Below are 25577 nucleotides of genomic sequence, written 5' to 3'. Positions count from 1 at the left end.
GCTGGAAGAGAGTCCACCTAGAGCCACATCTCAGGTCTGTCCTCACCAGACAGCCTGCCTCGACATCAGAAGACATGCGCAGCTCTTAGTCTTTCTCCTGCACTTCCAGCAACACATTTGGCAGATGAGGTTCCTCTCTGTTCTAGCACTTATTCTTTATCCTCCTTATTGATTTACATATCTGCCTTCCCACCTAGAACACGAGCTTTGTGTGGGGAAAAGCCTTTCTTTTAGGTGCTACTCCCAGCTTTTAAGCCTCGGGTAGCAATTGCTTAGAAAACAAAAAAACAAAAAGTATGTGTGGGGTGATCAAGGACAAGCTGCCAGCAGACAGGATTATCACATCCTGCTTAGGCACTGCCAGGCCGTGAGAAAGAACTCCACAGACACTGGGATGTCAGCAACATGGCCCAGAAATCAACCTACTCCATCTCACACACACTTTTCCTGAGCACAGACTCTGTGCCTGGTACTGGGAGCTGAAACAAACCCCCGCTGTATTTCTTTATAATTCAGGATCCTAGCAGTTTCCAGCTCAGACAAGAGAGGATCCTCAGTAGGCCCTACTTACCTTTCTGCAAGAAGTTCTCTAGGTCCTCATTTAGGTTTAGCCCATCTTCATGGTCCAGCACAAACTTGAGAATGACTGCTAACTCAGCCTGGGCCACAGAGAGAGAAAAGGAGCATCGCTGAGGTGTCAGAGAGGCGTAAAGAGATGGAGGGCACCAAACTGGCAGTGCCAGCCCCAGGAGCCCGCTGGAGCCCAGTCTTCCTCTCAAAGCCTAAAGCCCCACATTCCAGCTGAGAACATTCTAGCAGAGACATGCTGACCCTGCTTACTCTAACCTCCTCAGTTCCTCTAAAGATGCACCTGGGTTCAGAGAGAGTTCCTATCTGACTTCACTTCTGACCACAAAGAAAATGGGCAAAGAAAGTAGTGCAGTGAGAAAGCTTTTATACAGAACTATGTTGCCCTCTTCCAAAGAACCCTCACTGTTGTTCTTTGTCTAAGTGAGAACCCGAGAACCCTCCAGGGCTCATTCAAAGCTTATCCACCAGCTCAGCTGTAAAATTTGCCCTTCCCTGTCTGAGTTCCAAAGTTATAGAGTTGATCTGATTTTTCTGGCCAACCCTGCCATACTTATCAACCTACAGAGGAAATTCGCAGAGATAAGGAAGTATGACCAGCCTATGGAGTGACCAGCCTGGAGTGGAGAAAAGGTTGAAAGAGAATCCTCCCGTTGCTCCCATGCCACTACAGCTCCAACATCAGAGGAGAGCCATGAACTAAGTAAGTATAATATGGGATGATTCAACATTTTTACCAGAAAACATTTTTACTTAGAAAAATGAGACATAGGCCTCAGCTCAAAAGGCCACAGCTCTCTGGATACTGTCCCCGCAGTCACCTACATTAACATGTGACATCCCAGCTCCTCCTGCTCTGGGAAATAAAAGGCAGCTGCTCAGGCATGAAGCAAAGCCAACATCAGGACCCTCATGACAGGCAGTTCCTGGAAACCAGTGAAGTGAAGGCTCAATAACGAAGTGAAGGCTCCAATTCTTCACTTAGGAACCAGCAGAGGAGGGGAGAGAAGGTAACTGCTCTGAGCTAGACCGTCAAGATGGACCAAAACATTCTCTCTCACTAATCCTCCTCAGAGCAAAGGAGGAGACAAATGGAGGGACGGATTATGTAAAAAATACACACTGGGGGGCGCCTGGGACGCACGGCTTGTTAAAGCCTCTGACTTCAGCTCAGGCCATGATCCCAGGGTCCTGGGATCGAGCCCCACATGGGGCTCTCTGCTCAGCAGGGAGCCTGATTCCCCTCCTCCTCTCTCTGCCTGCTTGTGATCTCTGTCAAATAAATAAATAAAAATCTTAAAAAAAAAAAAAAAAAAAAAAAACCACACTCACATGGGACCACATACATGAGGAGAGAACAATTTCTGTGTATTATCCCATCACAGTATAGTTATGACCACAGTTAAATACATGTGTGTAAAAATGGACTTGAAGTATATCCTTTAAAAGTTAACAGTTATCTCTGGGGATGAGATTACTGGAAAATGTTATTTCTTCTTTTGTACTTTTCAATATTTTCCAGACTTTCTATAATGAATGGCTGGAATTACTACAACATATTTTTTAAAACACCACAATATGCTGTTTGAAAGCAATGCAGTGAGGTGAAGCACAGACTAGGCCTACCAGCTGGGGTGGAGGTGGCATAGGACTTACCTGTATCTTATATTCAAATTGTTCCCAGTCCCTGGGACTTTTGGAGCTCATGGTGGAGTGGTATAAGAGCAGCATGGTCATCTAGAAGCCAAATAGGCAGTACAGTCACTGAGCAGGGTTGTCTCTCTTCTCTGTGCTCCCCTCTCTGAGCTGTTCTGGAGGCTCTTCCAAAGCTCACAGAATTCAGCCCTAGGTCACTGCCCTTAACTATACCCAGAAACTCCTGATTGAGGACATCTGATTGTGCAAAAAGCCAGGTGCATACCTGAAGTCCTGAACTCAAAGAACCTAACTATGAAGCTTGGGCTACCCTCTACCAGCCAGCACCCAGAAATAGGGGAGGGAATAAAGGACATTGAGCTAAAAAGACTATGACTGCTGGGGAAGGCCTAATTCCTGCCAGGTCTTCATTGAAGCCCACCGTGGTAGCCACCCACCACTTCCCCTGGGTTAAAAGAAGGCCCAGGAGGTCCCTCTGGTTGCACCCTTTGACCCTCACACCTAGTATTCCATAGGTACCTTGGCCAATTCCAGCTCTGACCCCTCTATCACCTTCTGCATGGACACCAGGCATTCCGGAGAAGAGGGGTGTTTTCGATTTTCTGTAACAACGACAATGTAGAAAATAGAGTGAATTTCCTGGACACGATCCCTGAGATCATCACAACACCTCAGAGTGGAACAAAGTCACTATCTCTGGTGGGGCTAGGAGATGCGGGGCTCCTTACTCCTATGTCCTCTCTATTCAAACATACACATTTCCATCTGAAGTTGGCTCTATCCTAGGTCAGTCCAAAGGCTACAGGGTAAGTTCAAAAAAAGGAAAAAAAACAAAAAAAGGCAGGCTAGGAATTCACAGCAGCTCTGAATTCCATGCTTGCACTCACCCACCCAACTCATCAACCACAGAGAAGAAGCCCAGAGATCCCAGGTCACTCTAGAGACTTATTCCAAGTAAGTCACAGAGGAAGCCTGAAGCTGAGTCAGACTAGGAGGACTAGGGATACCTGGTTCTTATGCTAGTATGCCAATTATCAACACCTCTGCTTTATCTAAATCGGCTATCACCTTTCCCATAATTCTCTTGAGGGAGAAACTGCTCCCATGTCACAGATGAGGTCTCCATGGTCCATGACTGCAAAAGGGAGGGGACTGACAAGCACTGTCCTAGTTTTTCATCTGTTCCTACTACCCATCAACCTTAGGAGCAGTTATCATTCCCTCCATTTCAAAGATAAGGAACCTATGTCCAGAAAAGTCACACAGGCTGTGAGAAGAAGGGCCAAGCCTCAACCTAAATCTGCCTCTTCCCCTGCTCCCCATCCACTGCCTAGGCAATTAATTCAAAGTTATCCAGGGGAAATGTTTCTCTTGCAAGGGAAAGAGGATAACATGGATCCATCCCTCTCCTCCAACTCCTTGCAGTGGGTGGGGGACAAGAGCCCAAGGTGATATATCCCCAAAACTGACCTCTGGCTCTACCTGTATCTCAAAGACAGTCTGCAGGGCTGAAGGGACACTCTCCTTCCCTAACATCAGCATCACCAGACCCAGGGAAACAGGTGTACTCATCCCTGTGGTACAGAATCAGTGGCCTTGAGCCTTTGCTCCTCCAGACACTGGGAGCTTGTTCCCCTGGACTCCAAAGTCCCAGGAGTTGAGGAAGCAGCTCTTTTTGAGCCAGATAAAGAAAGGTGCTTACTCTGCAAAAAGCTGCACACAAATTCCAGTCTCTCTGGCACTGGCTGTTGCAGGATTTGCTGCCCCTCTTCAGTGCCGTGGCTAGAAAAAGAACAAAGATCAGGATCAGAGTACTTAGCAATCCTTCCCTCCTTGCGACTCCATTACATACCACCTTCCCGTTCCTCCAGGCCTGGTCTGCACTGGATCTGGGAGAGAACCAGACCAAATTCTGGAGGCAGGGGAGAAGAGACCAAAACACCATTGGTCAGAAGGAACTGTGTGGTGGGTGAAAAGTGGGAACTTCAGGCATGTGTCCTTCTGAAAAAGATGGCACTCTTGTCCACCCTAACTGTAAATATGAAAAAGCTCTGTGGGAAGGGGCCCGAGGGGAGAAGACAGCAGCACGGATGAAGGGGAAGCTAGGTTCAACAGTCTGGAATGGCTCCACTGTAAAACATCAGGAAGCCGGGAGGAACATGGCTAGGGAAAGACAGACGATGGAAAGGGAAACAGGCCCAAGAACTGAAAAGAAGGAGCAAATTCCCAAGGCTCCAAAGTGCCAGGGCGAAGTTCAACACCAGACTGAAAGCTGAGATGGCTAAAGCCAAGAGATAACAATCTTCTTTTTTTTTTTCTTTAAGATTTTCTTTATGTTTTAGAGAGCAGGAATGAGGGGTGGGGGATGCAGAGAGAGAGAGAGAGAGAGAGAGTCTCAAGCTGACTCCTTGCTGAGCGCAGACGACCCTGAGATCATGACCTGAGCTCAAATCAAGAGTCACATGCTTAACCAACTGAGCCACCTAGACGCCCGGGGACAACACTCTTCATCAGGTGCTATTGCTGTGCAAGTCTGTTTAACAGCAACAGCGACAGGCTGAGGGAGCAAGGAGGGAAGGGAGGCAGCAGGGGGAGCTCTCACATAGCTCAGGCCCCTGGCCCTGGGTGCTCAAGCAAACTGCAATTTCAATTTTAGGGGTGACCAGCTCCACTTCAAGTTAGAGTGGACTCTTCTTCTTGGGCCACTACAGCTGGAGATACTGATTAAAGGAGCCTCTTGTTCCTCAATCTCCAGGTTCTACTGATCTCCAGGTTTCAGCCAACTTTCTGGAGGGCAGGCCCTAGAACCAGAGAACTTGCCCTGCAAGACATCCTTCCCAAGCAAAAGCAGCATCCAAGCCAAGACCATGAATGTATCTCCCTCCCTCTCTCACAGGATAACAGGCTTCTTCCAAGTGCAGCTAGTTGTCTTTTCTGCTTATTTTCTGGATAGCTGGTTTGTGATTAGGGACTCCTACAGAGCCTTCAGGAGATGTTCATCTCCTCCCAGACTCCTAAAAGAGCCACCTTTCCTCCCCACCCACAATCTGGAACACCGTGACTCCTTGACTCAGCACAGAGCACTAGATAAAAATAAAGAGGATTCTCACGTTAAATGCTTGGGAAATACTGAGTTAAACCATTTTCTAAAAAAGGCAATATAACATGCATTATTTCCCAAACCTATTTGACCACAAAACCTCTTTTTTCCTTACTAAGCCCTGGGATAAGTAAAGTTGCACGGAACATGCTTTAGAAATGCTGGACCTCGGGGCGCCTGGGTGGTTCAGTGGGTTAAAGCCTCTGCCTTCGGCTCAGGTCATGATCAGGTCAGGGTCCTGTGATCGAGCCCCGAGTCGAGCTCCCTGCTCAGCGGAGAGCCTGCTTCCTCCTCTCTCTCTGCCTGCCTCTCTGCCTACTTGTGATTTCTGTCTGTCAAAAAAAAAAAAAAAAATGCTGGACCCCAGGCCATCCAGCCCATCATTTAAAACTGAGTTCAAGGGGATACCTGGGGGGCTCAGTCAGTTAAGCATCTGCCTTCAGCTTAGGTCATGATCCCAGGGTCCTGGAATGGAGCCCCAGCATGGGATCTCTGCTTGGAAAGGAGCCTGCTTCTTCCTCTGCCTGCCACTTCCCCTGCTTATACTGTCTCTCACATGCTCTCTCTGTCAAATAAATAAAATCTTCAAAAAATAAATAAACAAATAAATAATAAAACTGAGTTCAAGTCTTATGTCTGGCAGGAAGCCATCCAGAACCACTGCCAGTCATGCCTTCCCACTCCTCAGGAATTCCTACATCCTAAATGATGGATACAATGGCATCATTTACAATGGACCACACCCACCACACGCCCTGAACTCGAGGGTACAGGAGATACTCAGTACATACGGGTTGACTGACAGATGAAGGAGGCTCTGTAACAGGAAGAGCAGAGATCAAGGTCAGTAACATGAACATCAGGGCATTAGGTTCTGGCAAAAGGATTGCACTAAACTTTGCGATTCAGGCCTCACAGACATCAAAGAGATGGGACAGCTTTTTTGCTTTAGGCTATTCATACACAAAACAGAAAGGGCAACTTGTTAGAAAGTTTATGTAAAACCCAGAGAGAACGCTAGGTGGCCAAGGAACAAGTCCTGTTCAATTCCCACAGCTGCTATCTGCCACCAACCCTGCCGCCCTCCGCAGTCCTCCTGGAGAACTAGCATCTAATTTAGGTTAGCAACAGTAGCAGCATCCGCAATGAAAAAGCCAGAATACATTCACCAAGAACATCTGTTTTCCTGAAGGAAATTGGTCTGCCCTGTCCTGGACCAGAGATGGAGATCCGGGTTAACCTGGAATTTTCAGTAGTCTATCCCCTCCAACACACACATACTTAGACATCCGTGTTCTCTCTCCTTCTCACCTTCCCTCCACCTCCACTCCTCCTACTCTAAGGCTCACGCAGTGAATCAGAAGACAACTAGAAAATCTGTAACCCTCCCTATGAAAATTTTCTACCAGGTTATAAACCTACAGTGGCTAAACCAAGGACACACATCCCTACCCATGGACATATCTAGTGCTCTTGTCATTAGACCAAGGAAATTTATCTCAACAGCAAAAGCTCCTTGTTTTTTTTGTTTGTTTTTTCCTGGAAAGCAAAGCAAGGTTTATTGATAGTACAAAGCTCCCAAGGAGGGAGGTAATCCGAAAGAGTTACCCTTTCTTTTCTTTTTTTAAAAAAAGATTTATTTATTTATTTATTTGACAGAGAGAGAGAGAGAGAGAGAAAGAGATCACAAGTAAAGAGAGAGGCAGGCAGAGAGAGAGAGAGAGAGAGAGAGAGAAGCAGGCTCCCTGCTGAACAGAGAGCCCGATGCGGGACTCAATCCCAGGACCCGAGATCATGACCTGAGCTGAAGACAGCGGCTTAACCCACTGAGCCACCCAGGCGCCCCAAGATGATCCTTTCTTTTAAGATTTTATTTTTTTAAGTAATATCTACCCCTAATGTAGGCTCAAACTCACAACCCCAAAATCAGCACTCGCATGCTCCACCAACCAAGCCAGCTAGGTGCTCTACCTTGATCCATTAAGTTCAGAAAACAAAAACAAAAACAAAAAAACAGCTGCACCCTACTGTATGTTACAAGGGCTGGCTCCCCTCAACACCTGGCTGCCCCTCCTTTGAGTGATTCTAAAATTCAGTAGTAGGTTAGATATTGTCAGCCTAATGATTTTACCAGCTACTGGTGTTAACAATCTAGATTTACCACTTCATCAGGGTTTGAAAAATAATTATTTTCAACAGGAATTGCAAAGTGCTGACTTATGGGTGGTACTCAATTCTATCTATTAAGTATCCTTGTAAAAAACAAACAGCAACAAAAAAACCTTAAACAATCAAGCTTGGCTCTAATCATCAGTTTATAGGCAACAAGGGGATGAGAAGAACAAGCTGAGCAGCACCATGATTATACAACTAATAAAATCCAGAACTAAGACTGGAAGAAAGGAAAATGGGGATAAGGTATGGGGATAGAAATGAGGAAGAAACAAGACTGGTGGGAGGAGAGGAGCCCCTGATGAAAACTCTTCCATACCATGACTGAAGATTTTTTATTTCAATCTTCTGACAAGGAAGAGTCACTGAGGCCCAGCAGCTGTGGGGCATCATAATGGGAGCAGGAGACTGCAGGAAGGAATGCCCTGGGACATGCAAAGATTAGAGAAGGACGAGGTCACAAGGGCCTGGTATCCAGAATGAGGCAGGGGCAGGGATGTGAGAAGTCTTCCAAGGACAAACTGAGAGGATGGTGACTGAGTAGGATCACTGCCAAGCAGAGGGTGGAATTTAGGATGATGCTGAGGAGTACCTGGGTGGCTCAGTGGGTGAAGCCTCTGCCTTTGGCTCAGATCATGATCTCAGGGTCCTAGGACTGAGCCCTGTATTGGGCTCTCTGCACAGCAGGGAGCCTGCTTCCCTCCCCCCCTTCCTGCTGCCCTGCCTACTTCTGATCTCTTTCTCTCTGTCAAATAATAAAATCTTTACCAAAAAAAAAAAAAAAAAAAAAAGTGCTGAAAGGTCCTGCTGGGTTAACTGGGAGAGAAAATGTCTATACCAAAATAAGAAAACAGTGACTTCTTTTCACTAAAGCAGGTGCTGGTTAGAGCCACAGGGACTTCCAAAACATCTTATAAGACATCCTACCACCAACATACATTTCAAAAAATACATTCAAAACATTAAAAACAAAAACCACTCCAGTGAATCCATCTGTTCCAGCATACTCAGCCCCACTAGACTTTGCTGAAGAAGAGTATCAACTACATTTTCATTCATTTACTTACTCAATAAACATTAACCATTTTACTGTGTTAAGCAAGGTGCAGAGGACCCCAAGGGGAATCAGACCCAACCCCTACCTTTGACCAACTTGGTTCTACCTTCTTTCCCCATCTCTGCTTCACAGAGATGCTGACTCCCTAGCACCAGTTCCTACCCTGCTATGTGTGGAACAGAAACACCGTCAACACCTCAGTCTGTCCCTGACCTGGGGGCTCAGAGTCAACTGTGCCTTCCTTTAAAAAGTGAGGGTCCTGGGGTGCCTGGGTAGCTCAATCGTTAAGTGTCTGCATTTGATTTAGGTCATGATCCCTGGGTCCTGGGATGGAGCCCCACATTAGGCTCCCTGCTCAGTGGGAGGCCTGCTTTTCCCTCCCCAACTCCCCCTGCTTACGTTCTCTCTCTCGCTGTCTCTCTCTGTCAAATAAATAAATAAATAAATAAATAAATATCTTAAAAAAATAAAGTGAGGGTGCTGTTCAAAGGAACCATGCTAAAGACAGAAAACAAAGCTCACTAGAATCCTTGCTACATGACAGCAAGCTTCTTATCAAACGCTAATCGACTTCACAGAGCAAGTTAATGAGGTGAAAACCCCAAAATGCTATAATGGTTTAGAAAGGAGCATATCAGGACACGGGGGTGGCTCAGTCCGTTAAGCATTAAGCGTCTGCCTTCCTTCCTTCAGGTCAGGATCCCAGGGTCCTGGGATGGAGCCCCACATCCAGCTCCCTGACCAGCAGGGAGTTTGCTTCTCCCTCTCCCTCTGTGTGCTCTCAAGTGCGAGCGGGCTCTCTCTAGTAAATAAATACATAAATCTTTAAAAAACAAAAACAAAACATATCTGTGCTGTGCTAACAGGTTTGAGATAAGATTTCCAGGTTTGAGGTAAGTGCTGCTTAATTCTCTCAAGTGCAAGAGCTTCCCCATTTCTTCTTCCTGGCCCTACAGTTGCCAAGGAGGGCTTGTGAGAGAAGGACAAGCCACAAGAGGAGGGTATGGAAGACTCTCATTGAGACAAGAGGACAGCAAGCTCCAGAACAGACTCCTGAAACACCGTGAAAGCAAGGAGATTTGCAGGCTCTCCTGCACAAGCGTGAGGAATCCTGAAGGTGGAAAAAGAGCAAAAGCTCTCCCACAGACAGACACAGCGGCCCAAGGAGGAGGCCCGTGTGCCCTTGTCTCTGGCTCCATGCTGGCAGTCCTGCCCTGGCCCTCCATCATAGCTGTTGGCACAGAAAGGGGATAAATGCAGTGCCAGCCCCAACACCCCAACACATGGCCTCCCCTGAGGGGCTGGCGAGGGGCATGGCGCATACTCACATACTGTCGATGATCTTGATGAACACGCTGCAGTCCTGGAGCTGCAGCACAGCCTCCACAGGGCTCGCCACATGCAGACTGTTCACCTGCAAAACACAAGGCAGAGCCTGCTGAAACAGGCGGAGGTTCAGGAAGCACTGCACTCGCTCCTCTCGCCAGAGGCCCACAAGCTGCCAGCTCGCCTGGAGTGCCTGCAGCTGCAGGCCGCAGGCCTTAAGGAGCATTCACTTCAGCCAAGGAGAGCTGCTGCCCCCACTGGTCCAGTGACAGCCACTGTGAGAGTCCGTCCTCTGGCTTCAAGTAAATTAGAGCTTACATTCTAGGATGTTCCGCCACAGGGATACACTTTAAATATAAAATAGGCATAAAATGGTTTTCTGGAGGATATGTGAGAAACTGTACCACCACTGCCTCAAGGGACAGGAACTTGATGGCTGAAAGTCAGATGTAGGGAAAAAGAAAGGCTTTTTATATTATTGCCCTTTGTAGCTCTTGTATGTTTGTTTACATTATAACCCTCTATAGCCCAAATTATCACCCTACAGCCCTTTCTATCTCTTGAATTTTGAAATATCTAATCAAAACTTACATTAAATGCTACATATGTCTTACACACTCCCACAGATATAAAATCTTTTTACTATTCCATTTTAAAAATTCTTTCCAGACATAAAACTGTGGCTGACACAGGGAGAAATGATGAGGCAATAAGATAATTAAAAAAAAAAAGGAGGAAAAGAAGAGCTGGGAACCCCAGGAAAAAACTTGTCAATTCCAATTCAACTGCCTGCTTCTCTTCTTTGCCTTCTGGCTGGCATCCATCTAACTCAGTCTTTACAACTAGGAAATTCACCACCAGTCATCTGCAAATGAGTCAGGTACACAGGTTATTCAACAAGCATATACAGCCAACTTGTACAGAAAAACTTCATAAATTCCAAAACCATCAAGTTCAGAAGTAGCCTGGGCTGAACCTCACCTTTGTTAGTACACAGGAAAAAAAGGGTTTGCTAAACCAATCAATCCTGTGTGCAACACTGAGGAAGGAGGGAACTCAGGCTGCTTGACAAGGTATTTATTTGTAAGAACCTCAGCAGAGGGGTTATGTGCAATGAATAGATTCTACTCTTTAAAATGTGCTCTTTAAAAGATACTGGGCTATGGGGTGCCTGGCTGGCTCCATTGGAAGCACATACTACTCTTGATCTCTGGGTCCTGAGTTTGAGCCCCACACTGGGGGAGAGGGATGCTTTTCTTTTTAGTAACCCCCCCAAAAAAGAAAGAAAACATTACTAATAAATAAAAATATAAATATTTATATGGGGCTGGGAACTCCCAGATTAAAATTTTAGACCTAACTCCTTCACTAACTTGCCAGGAACTCTTATCAACTTATTTCTTTCTGTGCCTACTTTCTCACTCGCCAAATGGATGAAATCCCTACATTGTTTACTTTAGAGGACCAGTGTGGGTTCAAATGGGATTATGAACGCAAGAACACATTACAAGATGAAAGTGCTAAACACAAAACACTATTATGGTTAATAAAATTAAAATAATGGAAGTAGATGCAGCAAAACTTCTACTTCTCAGTAGTTTAATTAGCTGACTACACTAGAGAGCGGGAGCATTAAAAAAAAAAAAAAAGAATGACTCAACCACAGAAATTATACTATTTATTTGGTTAAATACTTATTTTTTTTTAAATAATTTTTTAAGGTTTTATTTATTCATTTAAAAGAGAAGGAGAGTACAAGCAGGGAGAGCAGCAGGCAAAGTGGGAGGGAGAAGCAAGCTCTCTGTTGTGCCAGGAGCTGGATGTGGGACTCAATCCCAGGACCCTGGGATCATGACCTGAGCTGAAGGCAGCTGCTTAATGAACTGAGCCAGCCAGGTGCTCCTATTTGTGTGAACTGAGCCAGCCAGGTGGCGGGGGTGGGGGTGGGGTGTGTGTGTGTGTGTGTGTGTGTAAAATTTTATTTATTTATTTGAGAGAGAGCAGGGGGAGGAGCAGAGGGAAAGGTACAAGCAGACTCCCTGCTTGGTGGCAAGCCCAATTCCAGACTCAATCCCAGGACCCTGAGATCACAGCCTGGGCAGAAGTCAGAGGGTGGATTAACTGAGCCACCCTAGTGCCCCTACATACTTCAATATCAAAAACAACTTCTAGGGACACCTGGGTGGCTCAGACAGTTAACTGTCTGTCTTCAGTTCAGGTCATGATTCCAGGGTCCTGGGATCGAGGTCCGCGTCAGGCTTTTTGCTCAGCAAGGAGCCCGATTCTCCCTCTGCTTGATGCTCCCCCTGCTTGTAGGTGCTCACTCTCTCCCTCTAACAAATAAATAAATCTTTAAAAAATTAAAAAAATAAAACAACTTCTAGATGCATCTAAATGAAAACAGGTTAAGCGTTTTTTTAAAAAGTGTAGAACATAAAGTGCAAACTCTCACTGAAGTCTTAAATTTACACCATCTATATATATATATACTTGTATATACATAAATATGTATACTTATAGCATCTTTTGAGGGGAATAGCCTAATCTAATAGCCTAATTAGTCAGGAAAGGCCAGTGTAAATTTTTGAGGAAGATTTTGAATATTCGAGGCCAAGATCCTTTTCCACCAGCTGAAAATGAAGAAAGCACCAAGACAGTAAGCATCCAAAACCACCTCCTTTTAATACTCCTTGTAATAGAAAGAAATCTTTCAAAGGCTATGAATGCTTTTTCACTAAAAAGACTGAAAAATGACACCAGTTCATTTCAAGTCACTTAAGATTTCTGGATTCATCTCCTGTCAATTAAGTAACAATCTAGCAATAGTTTCTTTTATGCAGATAAAAATTCATTTTCTTCCTGTGCATTATTTTGCTCTCAAATCAGAAATCACTGGAAAGTGGAGGAAGCGGAGAAACTCTTTAGTCAGGGATTAAAACATGGAAAGAAGGGCCAAACTCACTGACTTTCAGGATGGTTTAAGGTTGTCAAATCTTAAAAAGTTCCCTTTTCCCTATATCAATTCATTCACTGTAACTGCTGGGTATAGAACAATTTTAAGCTATTCTTCAAGTAAAGTATAAATTTATTTTTATACTATAAAACAAATTATTAAAATTTGGGGAAAAAACCACTTATTCTAGCATTTTAATATATGTACTTTAAGCATTTTGATATATTTCTTTCCAATCTTTCTTCCTGTATCATTTTTCTCTAAACCACAACTAAAATTGTCACGTGTGTTCTATGCCACTCTTCATAAAAAGCATTTGACACAGCTACATTATCATAAAATCCACTTTAGCTGTCTAATTTTTGCTTAAATTGAAAATTCCTAAAAAAAATTTCTATGTTACCATATATTAATATTTTAATGCATTGTTCATTTTGACTTTTGAAAAAGTACACAAGTATCTGCTATTTAATAAAACTAGCCCTGTATTGGTTCTTCTCTGTAATGGTGGTACTCACCATAAAAATAAGTTTAGGACCTAAATAAATAAACTTAAAACAGTGTGGCTAAAGGTTCCCCCAGTATTCAGTTAATCCACTGAACTGCAGACAAAGCTCATAGTCCCCCAAACCCAACCAACCCCTCAGGGATGAGAGGAGGGAAAGGAAGAGACAATATTTTTTCTTCTCTTCCACCCCACTTTTTTTTTTTTTTTTTTGTAAAAGATGTTATTTGTTTGACAGAGAGAGAGAGCCAAAGAGGGAGCACAAGCAGGGGGAATGGGAGAGGGAGGTGCAAGTTCACCACAGAGCAGGAAGCCCGACACAGGGCTGGATCCCAGGACCCCAGGATCATGACCTGAGCAAAAGGCAGACACTTAATGACTGAGCCAACCAGGCACCCCTAAAATATTCTAAAATTTTTAAATGGCTTTTTCATTGGCCCTAATCATGCCCCAGCAATATCTGAAGTATCAAGAATTATTGGGCGCCTGGGGGGCTCAGTGGGTTAAGCCGCTGCCTTCGGCTCAGGTCATGATCTCAGGGTCCTGGGATCAAGTCCCGCATCGGGCTCTCTGCTCAGCAGGGAGCCTGCTTCCCTATCTCTCTCTCTCTCTGGCTGCCTCTCCGTCTACTTGTGATTTCTCTCTGCCAAATTAATAAATAAAATCTTTAAAAAAAATTATTATTTATTCAGATATAGTACTAGATGTTTTCTACACACAGTATGTCTTCATTCTCCATGAGGTATTTTTATTTCCATTTTAAAAATAAGGTGCTGAGAAGCTAAGTAACTTGCCCTGGGTCACACACCTGGGCCAGATCAGTAATTCTAGATCAGGCTGTCTGACTCCAAGGTACAGGCTTATCATCACTACATTCTGTGTCCTCTTCTACTTCCCTGCAGCTTTATGTTCCCAATGCTTGGTATTACTTTTTCATTTGCCATTGTTCATACTGGACAGAAGATATATGAAAAGACCTAGTGCAATGATTTAAGTAATCAAGAAGGAGTGGGCGCCTGGTGGCTCCATCCTTAAGCTTCTGCCCTGGGCTCAGGTCGAGATGCCAGAGTCCTGGGATGGAGCCTGGCATGGGACATTGAGCAGGAAGCCTGCTTCTTCCTCCCCCACTACCCCTTCTTGTGTTCCCTCTCTCACTGTCTCTCTCTGAATCAAATAAATAAAATTTTTTTTAACTTTTTTTTTTTAGGATTTTATTTATTTATTTGACACAGAGAGAGGTCACAAGTAGGCAGAGAGAGAGAGGGAAGCAGGCTCCCTGTCAAACAGAGAGCCAGATTCGGGCCTTGATCCCAGGACTCTGAGACCACGACCTGAGCCAAAAGCAGAGGCTTAACCCAGGGGCCCAATAAATAAAATCTTAAAAAAAAAAAAAAAAAAAAAAGAAGAAGTCAACAGGAGGACAATGGAAGCAGACAGAAACATGGTAAAGAAATCAAGGAGAACCTTTCCCTATGATAAAAGCCTTTCAAGACCAAAGTCCCGCATGTTAGTGAATTTCAGGATAAAGGCTTCTAGTCAGAAAAATCCACAGGAAGCAAATGAAGAAGGGTGTCTGTGCCATGCTACAGCCAACCGTTCCATGACCAAAAGGAAATGACAACCTCTCCTAAGCGGTGCCTGGGTGGCTCAGTGGGGTAAGCCTCTACCTTTGGCTCAGGTCTTGATCTCAGGGTCCTGGGATTAAGCCCTGCAAGCCCTCTTTCTCTGACTGCCTCTCTGCCTATTTGTGATCTCTGTCAAATAAGTAAATACAATCTTTAAAAAACAAAACAGGGCGCCTGGGTGGCTCAGTGGTTAAGCCGCTGCCTTCGGCTCAGGTCATGATCTCAGGGTCCTGGGATCGAGTCCCGTATCGGGCTCTCTGCTCGGCAGGGAGCCTGCTTCCTCCTCTCTCTCTCTGCCTGCCTCTCTACCTACTTGTGATTTCTCTCTGTCAAATAAATTAATAAAATCTTTAAAAAAAATAAATAAATAAAAAATAAAAAACAAAACAAAACAACAACAAAAAAAAACACCTCTCCTAAGAGGTACACAGAAGCTTAGCAGGGAGTTCTCTTCTAAGCTACACAAGTGGTGTCATGGATCACTATCAGGAGCAACATTGCCAGAAATAATTAAAGTTAAAAACTAAGGGGAAAGGCAGAGGAAAACTGTATTTCCTTCATCTCCAGATGAGAAGACTTTACATAGCTGTGGCTCCTAAAAATCTCCTCTTCTACCCCTGCAAAATTCCTGGAGAAGGTCACACCAAAGAGAAGAAGACTCACCCAAGAGAGGAGTGCAGCTGCCCGGGTGGCATGGAGCGTCATCTTGGTGACACCAAACAGTCACCCCAATGCACCTGGAAACCAAGAGAAGAACAGCAGCTAATTATATCAGATCTCCGTGATGAAGGACAAGGGGGGAAATGGTTCAATATACTGGCTCTGAATACGTCAATCTCTTTACACAGCAATTAACCCACCAAGGACATGGGAATTTTTAGAAAGCTCAAACTACACATTAAAATTACTATAGAACTTGGGGCTCCTGGGTGGCTCAGTTGGCTAAGCTACTGCCTTCGGCTCAGGTCATGATCCCAGAGTCCAGGGATCAAGTCCCATATAGGGCTTCCCCTGCTCTGCAGGAAGCCTGCTTCTCCCTCTCCCTCTGCCTGTCCCCCTGCTTATGCTCTCTCTCTCTCTCTGCCAAATAAATAAATAAAATCTTAAAAAATAAAATAAAATTACTATAAAACTTACCATAACAGTAAAGAGCCTGCATTTAATTCAAAGTCCACAAGCTCTACACACAGTTTTCTGTTCCACAGAAAATATGTAACACTCAGGGCTGTCTTTCAACCCTGTTCTTTGGGACATGGTGCCCTTAAAACATGGAACAAATAAGGTTTCTCCGACAGATGTGGGTCTGAAAGTGATTCCATGTAACCTTGGACAAGTAGCGCAACTTCTTTTAGTTTAGTTTCCTCATCTACCAAATGGGATTTGCAAACACCTCTCTGGGTTACTATGAGGCTTCAAGACAAAGCAGGCAACACAAATAACAGTGCCTGGCACATCGTACATATACACTAAATGATCACTGATCTTTAACAGAGAGGCTGATTTCTGGCTCTTTCTGCAGGTGCCCAGTTTTTGCCTAAAAATAACCAAGACCTTGAGGGAAACTTCTCCAAATTCTGGATTTTTATATCTCCCACAGAAATGTCAGATACGGTTCAAATGAGGGACCTGATGACACCAGACCCAATTCTGGCAGAAATCTCATGGGACATTTAATGAAAGATTAGGTACCTGTCCTGGTATTCCTATTCCCAATTTCCTTTCCCACTGGGAATTGACCATCTGCCTGCCAACCTGCCCAGGAGACCACAGACCTGGTGACTAAATATTCCTCAACATCTCCCAGCAGCCCCTCCAACTCCTACCAATCATGGGAGCAATCAGCCCCGCCCCCACCTCTTGTCACAGGTACTTAGTCTGTCACTATTCGATGAAGAACACAAGTGGTTAAGTCACATCACCTGTAATTCTCCCCACATATTAGCATCTCCAAGGTGTGGGTTCTATGGACTGAACATTTGCTAAGCACCTTTTTTTTTTTTTAAAGATTTTATTTACTTGAGAGAGACAAAGACTGCATGAGCAGAGGGAGAGGGAGAAGCAGGCTCCCCCGACTTGGGGCTTGAACCCAGGGCCCCAAGATCGCAACCTGCGCCAAAGTCAGACACTTAACAGACTGAGTCACCCAGGTGCCCCACATTTGCTAAGCGTCTTCTGTACACACAGTGTGTTGGGCATAAGAAAGATATCATTCTTGTCCATAAAGTACTTACTGTCTAGTAAGAGAAAGATATACATAAATCTGATGATAATCCACTCCCCATCATTCTTAGTTCTTCCTATGTAAGTATACTATCTTTTCTTTCTTTCTTTTTTTTTTAAGATTTTATTTATTTGACTGAGAGGAAGATAATAAGTAGGCACAGAGGCAGGCAGAGAGAGAGGGAGAAGCAGGCTCCCTTCTGAGCAGAGATCCCGATGTGGGGGGTCAGGGCTCCATCCCAGGACCCTGAGATCATGACCTGAGCCAAAGGCAGAGGCTTAACCCACAGAGCAACCCAGGCGCACCAACTGTACTGTCTTTACCAACCAAGCAATTACTTTCTGAGTCCATACAGATGTTCATTCTGCACTGGAAGCTACATGGGAAATGGGAGACACTGACAGAGTCCCTGCCTCTGAGAAGCTTATACAGCGAGGTAAGGAATGAAATTAAAACATACATGAAGCTTTAAATAATAGAAAATAATTAAATGCTAAATATAACTAAATGCTAATTGTAATTAAGTGCTTCCTGACCCCGCAAAACCCAACAAGATTCCACCTGTCATACCAACGTCACAGTCTTGGAAATGAGCCAATTTACCTGGGCTTTGGCAAGAGCCAGGGACGTGGTTAAGGGAGCTCTGAGGAGGGCAGAGAATCTAAAGTACCTATATGTTCCTCAGTCTTGGATGATTTTCTCCGACAGATGTGGGTCTGAAAGTGATTCCATGTAACCTTGAAAAGTAGCGCAACTTCCATCAGTACTGAATGCTTAGCTCTCTGGGGCCAGCCAAAGACGAAGACAAATGGTCCCAGCTATTGCACTGCAATAAGACTTCTGGTTATTGGCTGGCCTAAAGTTAGAGGGATCATGCCTGGCCCTTGTGGTGAAGGCAGCAATGGCCAAATGCTCTACTAGGGCTTCTTTAAAACAAAACAAAACAAAACAAAAAAATCTATATGTTAATTGAATTTAAATTTAAAAAATAATTTAAAAATTAAAAACAAAAAGTCTAAGCTCTTTAGGACCAAGGGAAATGAGGTCCAGATCACCTGTCCCTCATCCCCACTGTTGCCCCTAGACTTGCTATCCTTTTGAAAAGGTCCAAACTTTCAGTCAGAAATTTTACTTATTCATAACCTGAGGTAAATCTTGCCCCCTCTGAGAGATTCCACAGCTGTGCTGCTAAAAATGACCTGAGGTTTAACCAGCCTCTTCCCTTCATCTCAGAGGCAAAACATACAAACCTTATGTCCTCCCGGAGGGTGGGGAAGCCTGTCTAAAACTAGTTCCACTGCTCAGCAAACAGCGTCAAGGCCAAATGCCTTTTTCTACGCTTCCCAGGCACAGAAACAGGAGGAATCCAATAACCAACATGAGGAACTCCAGAATGACCTTGTCAGTTCAAAGCCCATAAAGCAGCATTTTCCCAGACACAGGACACTGGGCTGGGAGCTGTTAGGCCAGCCAGCCATTCACTTATCCAGTAATGAATGATTGAAGTCAGTGGCAGAGCTAGTCCTCAGACTGGGACTACAGCTTTAAGCAGGCCTTGGCTTGGAACCCAAGGGCTCCCAGCCAAAGCACCATCCTCTCCACCCTCCCCCTGAAATCTGAGGCAAGCCCCACCCAGAAGACTGGTTGATGGTCATGGTGATGGAAAAACAGATCCCCACGATTATAGCTCAGAACCATTTCACAGAAGGATCTGCTGAGATGCACCCCAACTTGATCAGGTACCACCCACTCACACCCCCCAGTGAATCAACAAACAAAATTCAGGAACGCAACCCTTCTCAAGACACCTTCAGAGACCACCAGACTGTTTCTTTGAGAAGTGCTCCCAGAATCCCAGAGGCTTCACAGAGCTGATAAGGTGGCTTCTCTTCCCTGAGTTCAAAAAGGAACCAAGACACAGAAGCAGCTGCTTTATAAACCAAAGGACTTGCATCCTCTTCACATTTTCAAAATTGACATAATGTAAATTCCTACATCAGGAATAATTCCCACATTTACAGTAACCCCTCTGTTTCTAGAGAAGATATATCAGGAAAAGGAAAGTGACACTCAAGAGACACACAGCCACATGGCCCGCAGTCTCTCTGGGTATTAAAGAGTTAAAATCTAACCACGGTTTCCTACCAGGGCTGAAGCTAATGCAAACCACCTGCTCAGATGCAAGGAACAGGACCAGAGAGTCGGATTGCTAACCTCTCGGGTCTGTTCTAGAAGTTTCATTTCTAAGGTTAACCAAGTGATAAGGCAAGGGCCAGAGGGTCCGAGTTGTGGAGTGCTGCTCTCCTTACCCAACCCCACCCCCCAGCGTGGGTGCCAGCTCCTTGTGAGACCATCTCTTAGCCACTTACTACTGCCTGCCTGAGTACCAACCCTTCCTCAAGATAACACCAAAGTGACCTTTGGTCCCAAAAGCAACAAAACTTTACTGATCACTCCACTCACTGGCCCCTGCCTCCACTGAACCATCCTCCCACTCTCAAAATTTCTGGGCCCAAAGCCCGCAAAAACTCCCACCTCCAAGTGTCCTTCCCAAGCCCCGCCCCCTCTGTACCCCATAGTTCCAAAGGCTCAGAGCTCAGAAGGGAGCTTATAAAGCTGTAAGGGAGCTGTCCTAGCTCTAAGACCAGGCTCAATGGCAAGATTTACCACTACTTACCCTGACAGCCTGTGTGCCTGTAGCCATAAGAATTGCATGCTCTGTACACCTTTCTAAAAGAGATATCCCACCATCTAAGCGAAGCCCACATCCAAAGGGCAAACACCCAGATCTTGAGGGTGTTCCTCCTCCTCTGACTCTGGGAGGGACAAGTCAGGAGACACGGGAAAACAACCACCCAGACCTCACCTGGTAGGTTACCTCAGAGGGGCCCAGCAAAGGCCAAGCAATGTCGCCATAGGCTAACTCATCATAAAGAACAAAGTAGGAAATATCTTGCTGCTGCATCTCTAGGCTTGGAGGAGGTAAAAGGCCCAAGGACCAGCAGCTCCAACATAAGCCAGGGAGGGAAAAACATACTTTCCTTTTCAACTCCTGGAGAGTCCTGGATAGGCTCTCATCTAAGTCTAAAGGGTTTCTCTGCACTCCTGAGGTCAGGGCAGACCAGCTTGCTAGATGTACTCCCTGGGCCCCCTTTAGGGGACTTGGTCTGGACTCAAGCCTCCCCCTCTTCACCCAGACCAACCCTTCTGTGTAGCCTAGAATTTGGCCCAGAGCCCTGGTGAGGAACAAGAGAAGGGCTTCAAGGGAAACCAAGATTTCCCAGGTTTCTTCAAAAGTGGTTTACTGATACCTGCCCTCCCCCCTCCCCATGCTCTGCAGGGTCCAGATCAGAAGTGGGGAAAAGGGCTGCCTCCTGAAGCTGGGGCTTATAGCCATATACTGCACATATACATATACACCCAAGCACACTCCAGCAGTATATTAGCACCTGACACCACTACTATATTCACACACCCTGGTAGCCACCAGCTGGCAAAATGAACCCTTTTCACTCCCCACCACTGCGTACACACCAAGCCTCAGGAATGGAGAAGCTCTCTTGAGCTGTCTCTACAGCTCAATGTGCAGGCGCACGCTTTACCCCCTCCGAACAAAAACACGCTGACATCTACGCGCGAAGGGGGAAGAAAGCAACCCTTTGCTCTCAAAGGCGCCAACTCCCGGATGTTGGCAAGCTATGCTCCCAGCGCCTGTTTCTGAGTGTTTACTTGCGCTCCCTCTCCTCTCCCTCCCCTTTAAGGATGGCGCAGGAAAGTTGGGGGGGGGGGGACTCCACCGCACCCCCTCGTCCATGTTTGAACAAAAACCCAGAGAAAGAGGGAGGGAGAAAAGTCTCAGTGCAACGGGGGGCCTTACCAGACTCCTAAAGCCAAACGTATCTACAGGTTTTAATCCGCCATTAGCATTTAAATCTTGAAAGGAGAGGAGGGGGGGGGCTAGTGGAAAGTAACCCCACACACAAAAGAAAAGTTGTTGGTTTTCTTCTCAGCCTGGCAGGAGCGATCGTCCTGGCTGACAGCCAGAAGTGCGTCACAGCCGGGAGTCTGCTTTCTTTAAAGGCACAGCAAGCTTCCGCGGTCTGGGAGCACGGCGAAAGCAAGGAACTCTCGGCAAGGGGGGAGGGGCGCCCCGGAGAGGAGGGGCCGGGAGGGCTAGGCCCAAGAACAAGAGAATAGGACGCATGGGGGGAGGGGGAAGAGGAGCGCGGGAGCCAGCAGACAAAAAATCCTGAACCGCAACACTGGCAAGAGCCAAGGCAAACTGTGGCATAAAACACAAAACACATCTCACAGTGGCCTGCCTGACAAACCTGGTATCACCCGGACACTCCCCCTTCGCTCTCTTAACACAGCAGTGACAGCCTGTCCACCTCTCTGGCCAGCAACGGGCTGCCCTGATGATTAGATCAGCCCCTGCCTGCCGGCGCGCGGGGCACCGAGGAAGAGCCGGGAGCTCTGGAGGGTGAGCAGGACACAGGCCCTTTCACGCCGGGCAGCTTCCTGCCGGCTCCAGGGCGGGGCGGCTGTGTCTTTACGCACACACATGCCACTCACAAAGCACCGGCCTCCTTTCGCCGGCGCCGCCTGCCCTGGGACAAGGCCACCCACCCCCACCATGCCCATTCCCTGAGGGAATCTCTCCAGCCCGTACCTTCTGCGTGGCAAGGCCAGGACTCCGCGCTGGGCCTGCTCCTCCCCCTCGGCCACCCAAACAAGCAGCCCAGGCAGACTGTGGCCTTGGAGCGCAGGCCCGCGCTGTTCTGTCCCAGTGGCTGCGTGCTATTGTCGACTGTGGAATGGCCGCCAAAATCCCAGCTGTGCTGCCAGAACCTAATCCCCTGTTCCGCTGAGCATTTGTGGGGAGGGGCTGAGGGGCCAAGGCACGGAACCTAGTACAGCAGGCACTGGCTGGAGCCCCTTCACAGACACAGGCACTGGGACCCATGAGCAGAACCTACAGGCTCTGCCTCTCCTCCATGGCCGAAAAGAAAAGATGTCGGACTCTTAGAAAACAAAACCACAGCGTTTCCACCCACTGAACAGCGGCTCTCACAAGGACTGGGAGAGAAACCCACCAGTCATCAGGACCACCCCCCCAACTTTTACTTACACCACCAGTATTTATTAAGCACCTACTATGTGCAAAGCACTGCTTTAGGACATTGAAGGTAATATACAAAGTGAATTAAACACAGCCTCTATACTCAGCTAGCTTATAATTACACAGGAGATAAGAAACATGCCTTGAAAATTAGATTTCAAGACAGTATGTGTTAACTCCCACAAAAGGATATAAAAATTCCAACTAGTTGAGAGTAGGTAAAAAGACTAAGAAAATGAAGTGATATTTGAATGCGGATCTTAAAATATGCAGGTAAAATCTCCCCAGACAGAAGAGTGGGAAAGGGAAAGCAGAGAAGACTGTGGAAGTAGTCTGAAAACAGAATTTTTAAGTTGTGAGATGGGGTCAGAGCTGGAGAATCTTGAACCTGAAACCAAGAAATCAAAGATCTGAATATTTTGTGTGTTTTTAACACCGAGATGTGGTACAATGAGACCTGTACTTTCAGAAATTATTCTGGTACACAAAACGAGACTAACAGTAGGGAGGAAGGTCACAAGGCTGCCACAACATAATACAGGTAATGAGGACACAAAAGGGGAAAATGAGAGAGAATGGAAAGATGAGGAATGAAACACTTTGGAGACAGAATGAAGACAATGGAATGGCTAGAAGCAGAGGGAAAAACTATAGGGAGGAAAGTGTAGGGGATGGCTGAACAGGCAGAAAGGCCATATACAGAAGTAGAGAGATGATACAGATCATGTTAGAATAAGAGAGAAAATAATAAATAGCAGCTATTGCTGAATGTGTACTATGTGACATGAATGCCCTGTTCTGCTAACATGTATTAGCTCATTAATCTGGAAAACTTCCTTGGTGAAGCAGGTACTATTACCACTCAGCTCTACTGAAGAGGAAACTGAGCCACAGAGATGAAATAATTTACCCAAGATCACACAGCTAGTGAAAGGAAGAACTCTATACCACTTGCTGCTATGTGACCCTGGCAGGTAACCTCTGGGCCTCAGTATCCCTATTTGTAAAATAAATATAAAGATATCTATTTTATAAGGTTATAATGAGGATTAATCTCATAACTATATCTATATGGTGCCCAACACACTGACTAGCACATAAGCACAAGATGTTACTTAACAAAGGTTAATTCCTATTCTGGGCATTTTGGCACCTAGTAACAAAGGTATTCCAAGCAGAAGCTGGCTGTTTGTCAAGGAAGCTAGTGGGGATGCTCTTCCCTGGAGTGGGAGCTTGGATCTTCAGGATGCTTGCTTTCCTTCCATCAGTCTGCCTCTCTGAATTTTACTTTAAGGTCCAGCTCAAATTTCAGCTCCTCAGTGGCGCCTGAGTGGCTCAGTGGGTTAAAGCCTCTGCCTTTGGCTTGGGTCATGATCCAGCCCCCAAGCCCCGCTTTCTGCTCAGTGGGGAGCCTGCTTCCCTTCCTCTCTCTCTGCCTGCCTCTCTCCGTTCTTGTGATCTGTCAACTTAAAAGAAAAAAAAAAAAAATCTTAAAAAAAAAATTTCAACTCCTCAAATAGTTCTTAACAACAGGTAAGAGTGGTTATCTAAGGTAGGGGTTAGTCTGTGGGGGAGTTTCTACACTATGCTTCTTTTATATTTGAATTTATTCTAAATAAACATGTATTATTACATTGGTAATCAGAAAAATGTGTCTACATTCTGCATTCACCGCTTGTCCTGCCTTAACTATATGAGCATGGAAATCTTGTCCTCACATCTAGAATGTAAATATCAAGGGCATAAGCAGTTCCATTTCTCTCTCTCTCTATGATCCCCCATAGTATCTAACACACTAGGGCTCCTTGAATCTGTTCCACTGAAATACATCTGGATGGCAGATTTCCAAATTTAACTCTGGGCACCAGAGAATGACTGGAGTGAGTGGTGGGGGTCAGACCAAGGCCCACCGCTGCAGAGACCCCCATCACCCTGCTTCTTCTCCCAGGCCCTTAGCTTTCCCACAGTATCACTTGCAGTCTGTGGTTAGCAACTGCTATTGGTAGAAAGGAAAGTTCTTTATTCAAAGAAGGACCAGGAAAGCCAAGCCAAAGCAAAAACCAAAGCTTTTCTAGAAAAGCAAAGTGGCAAACATAATTTAATGACTGTCACAACCGACACTCCAAGAAAAGTATGAGGTGAAAATAGGTGGCAGGCCTGCTAAAACTGTCCTGGCTACATCTGGCACCTTTTTAAATTATTTTTTTAATTAAAAAAAATTTTTTAAGAGACTTTTATTTATTTATTTGACAGAGAGATCACAAGTAGGCAGAGAGGCAGGCAGAGAGAAAGAGGGGGAAACAGGCTCCCCGCTGAGCAGAGAGCTAGATGCAGGGCTGGATCCCAGGACCCTGAGATCATAACCTGAGCCCAAGGCAAAGGCTTAACCCACTGAGCCATCCAGGCGCCCCTACATCTGGCACCTTGTCAGCCCTGAAGCTCCCCTGAAAGAGTTGATACTGTGTCTCAAAAGAATATGAGATCCCAACCCTCCTCCTGGGCTCTTAACTCTGGCAACAGCTCCCAGCTGTGCAGCCTCAGAGGGCTGAACTCTCCTCTGGAACCTCTCTGCCAAAACTGCCAAGCTTCTGGGCCTGCTCTGCGGGACAGCCAAGGAGCCTGGCCAGTTTCTCCAGCCTCCCCCTCCCCCACCGCAGGCCACCACTCACCTCCAGCCACAGTACCAGAACTACACCTGCCCCCTCCTCCTCCCAGCCTAGCTAGGCAACAGGCAGACCACACAGCTCCTGCCTGAATCCACAGCCCCTGCTCCATGTCCCCAGAAGACCAGGATAGGTAAAACTATTTTTAAAAGAAAGGAGAGGGCGCCTGGGTGGCTCGGTTGGGCGGCTGCCTTCGGCTTAGGTCATGATCCCAGACTTCCCAGATCGAGTCCCACATCAGGCTCCCAGCTCCTTGGAGAGTCTGCTTCTCCCTCTGACCTTCTCCTCTCTCATGCTCTCTCTCATTCATTCTCCCTCAGATAAATAAATAAAATCTTAAAAATAATAATAATAATAAATAAATAAATAAATAAAAAGAAGAGAAGATGGGGCACTTGTGTGGCTCAGTGGGTTAAAACCTCTGCTTTCGGCTTGGGGTCCTGGGATGGAGCCCCATAGCAGCCTCTCTGCTCAGTGGGGAGTCTGCTTCCTCTTCCTCTCTCTCTGCCTGCCTCTCTGTGATCTCTGTCAAATAAATAAGTAAAATCTTTAAAAAAAAAGAAAGGAGAGAAGAAGGAAGGAAAACAAT

General features: G+C 45.9%; 1 protein-coding gene across 18 annotated transcripts in view; it reads right to left on the bottom strand.

The window, feature by feature from the left end:
* NUMA1 (nuclear mitotic apparatus protein 1) overlaps positions 1 to 25577 on the bottom strand; it is a 78112-nt gene that overhangs the window by 19468 nt on the left and 33067 nt on the right. For 6 of the 18 annotated variants that reach the window (XM_082749818.1, XM_082749826.1, XM_082749819.1 and 3 more), the window contains exons 2-7: positions 15646 to 15719; positions 9902 to 9987; positions 3947 to 4026; positions 2764 to 2846; positions 2245 to 2325; positions 572 to 659 (exon numbers count right to left, since the gene is read on the bottom strand). In XM_082749818.1, coding sequence (XP_082605944.1) covers positions 572 to 659; positions 2245 to 2325; positions 2764 to 2846; positions 3947 to 4026; positions 9902 to 9987; positions 15646 to 15687 — 460 coding nt within the window. In that variant the 5' untranslated portion in view covers positions 15688 to 15719. Of the gene's footprint in view, positions 1 to 571; positions 660 to 2244; positions 2326 to 2763; positions 2847 to 3946; positions 4027 to 9901; positions 9988 to 15645; positions 15720 to 17873; positions 18130 to 20737; positions 20784 to 21080; positions 21351 to 21534; positions 21772 to 21875; positions 22255 to 25577 lie in introns of those variants that run through there. The other 12 variants (XM_082749830.1, XM_082749823.1, XM_082749814.1 and 9 more) reach the window with 10 other exon arrangements.

The sequence above is a fragment of the Mustela nivalis genome (genome assembly GCF_964662115.1).
Source record: "Mustela nivalis genome assembly, chromosome: 9".
Classification (NCBI taxonomy): Eukaryota; Metazoa; Chordata; class Mammalia; order Carnivora; family Mustelidae; genus Mustela; species Mustela nivalis.
Note: the sequence above shows the minus strand (reverse complement) of the source record. Positions and strands in the feature narration are given on the sequence as shown.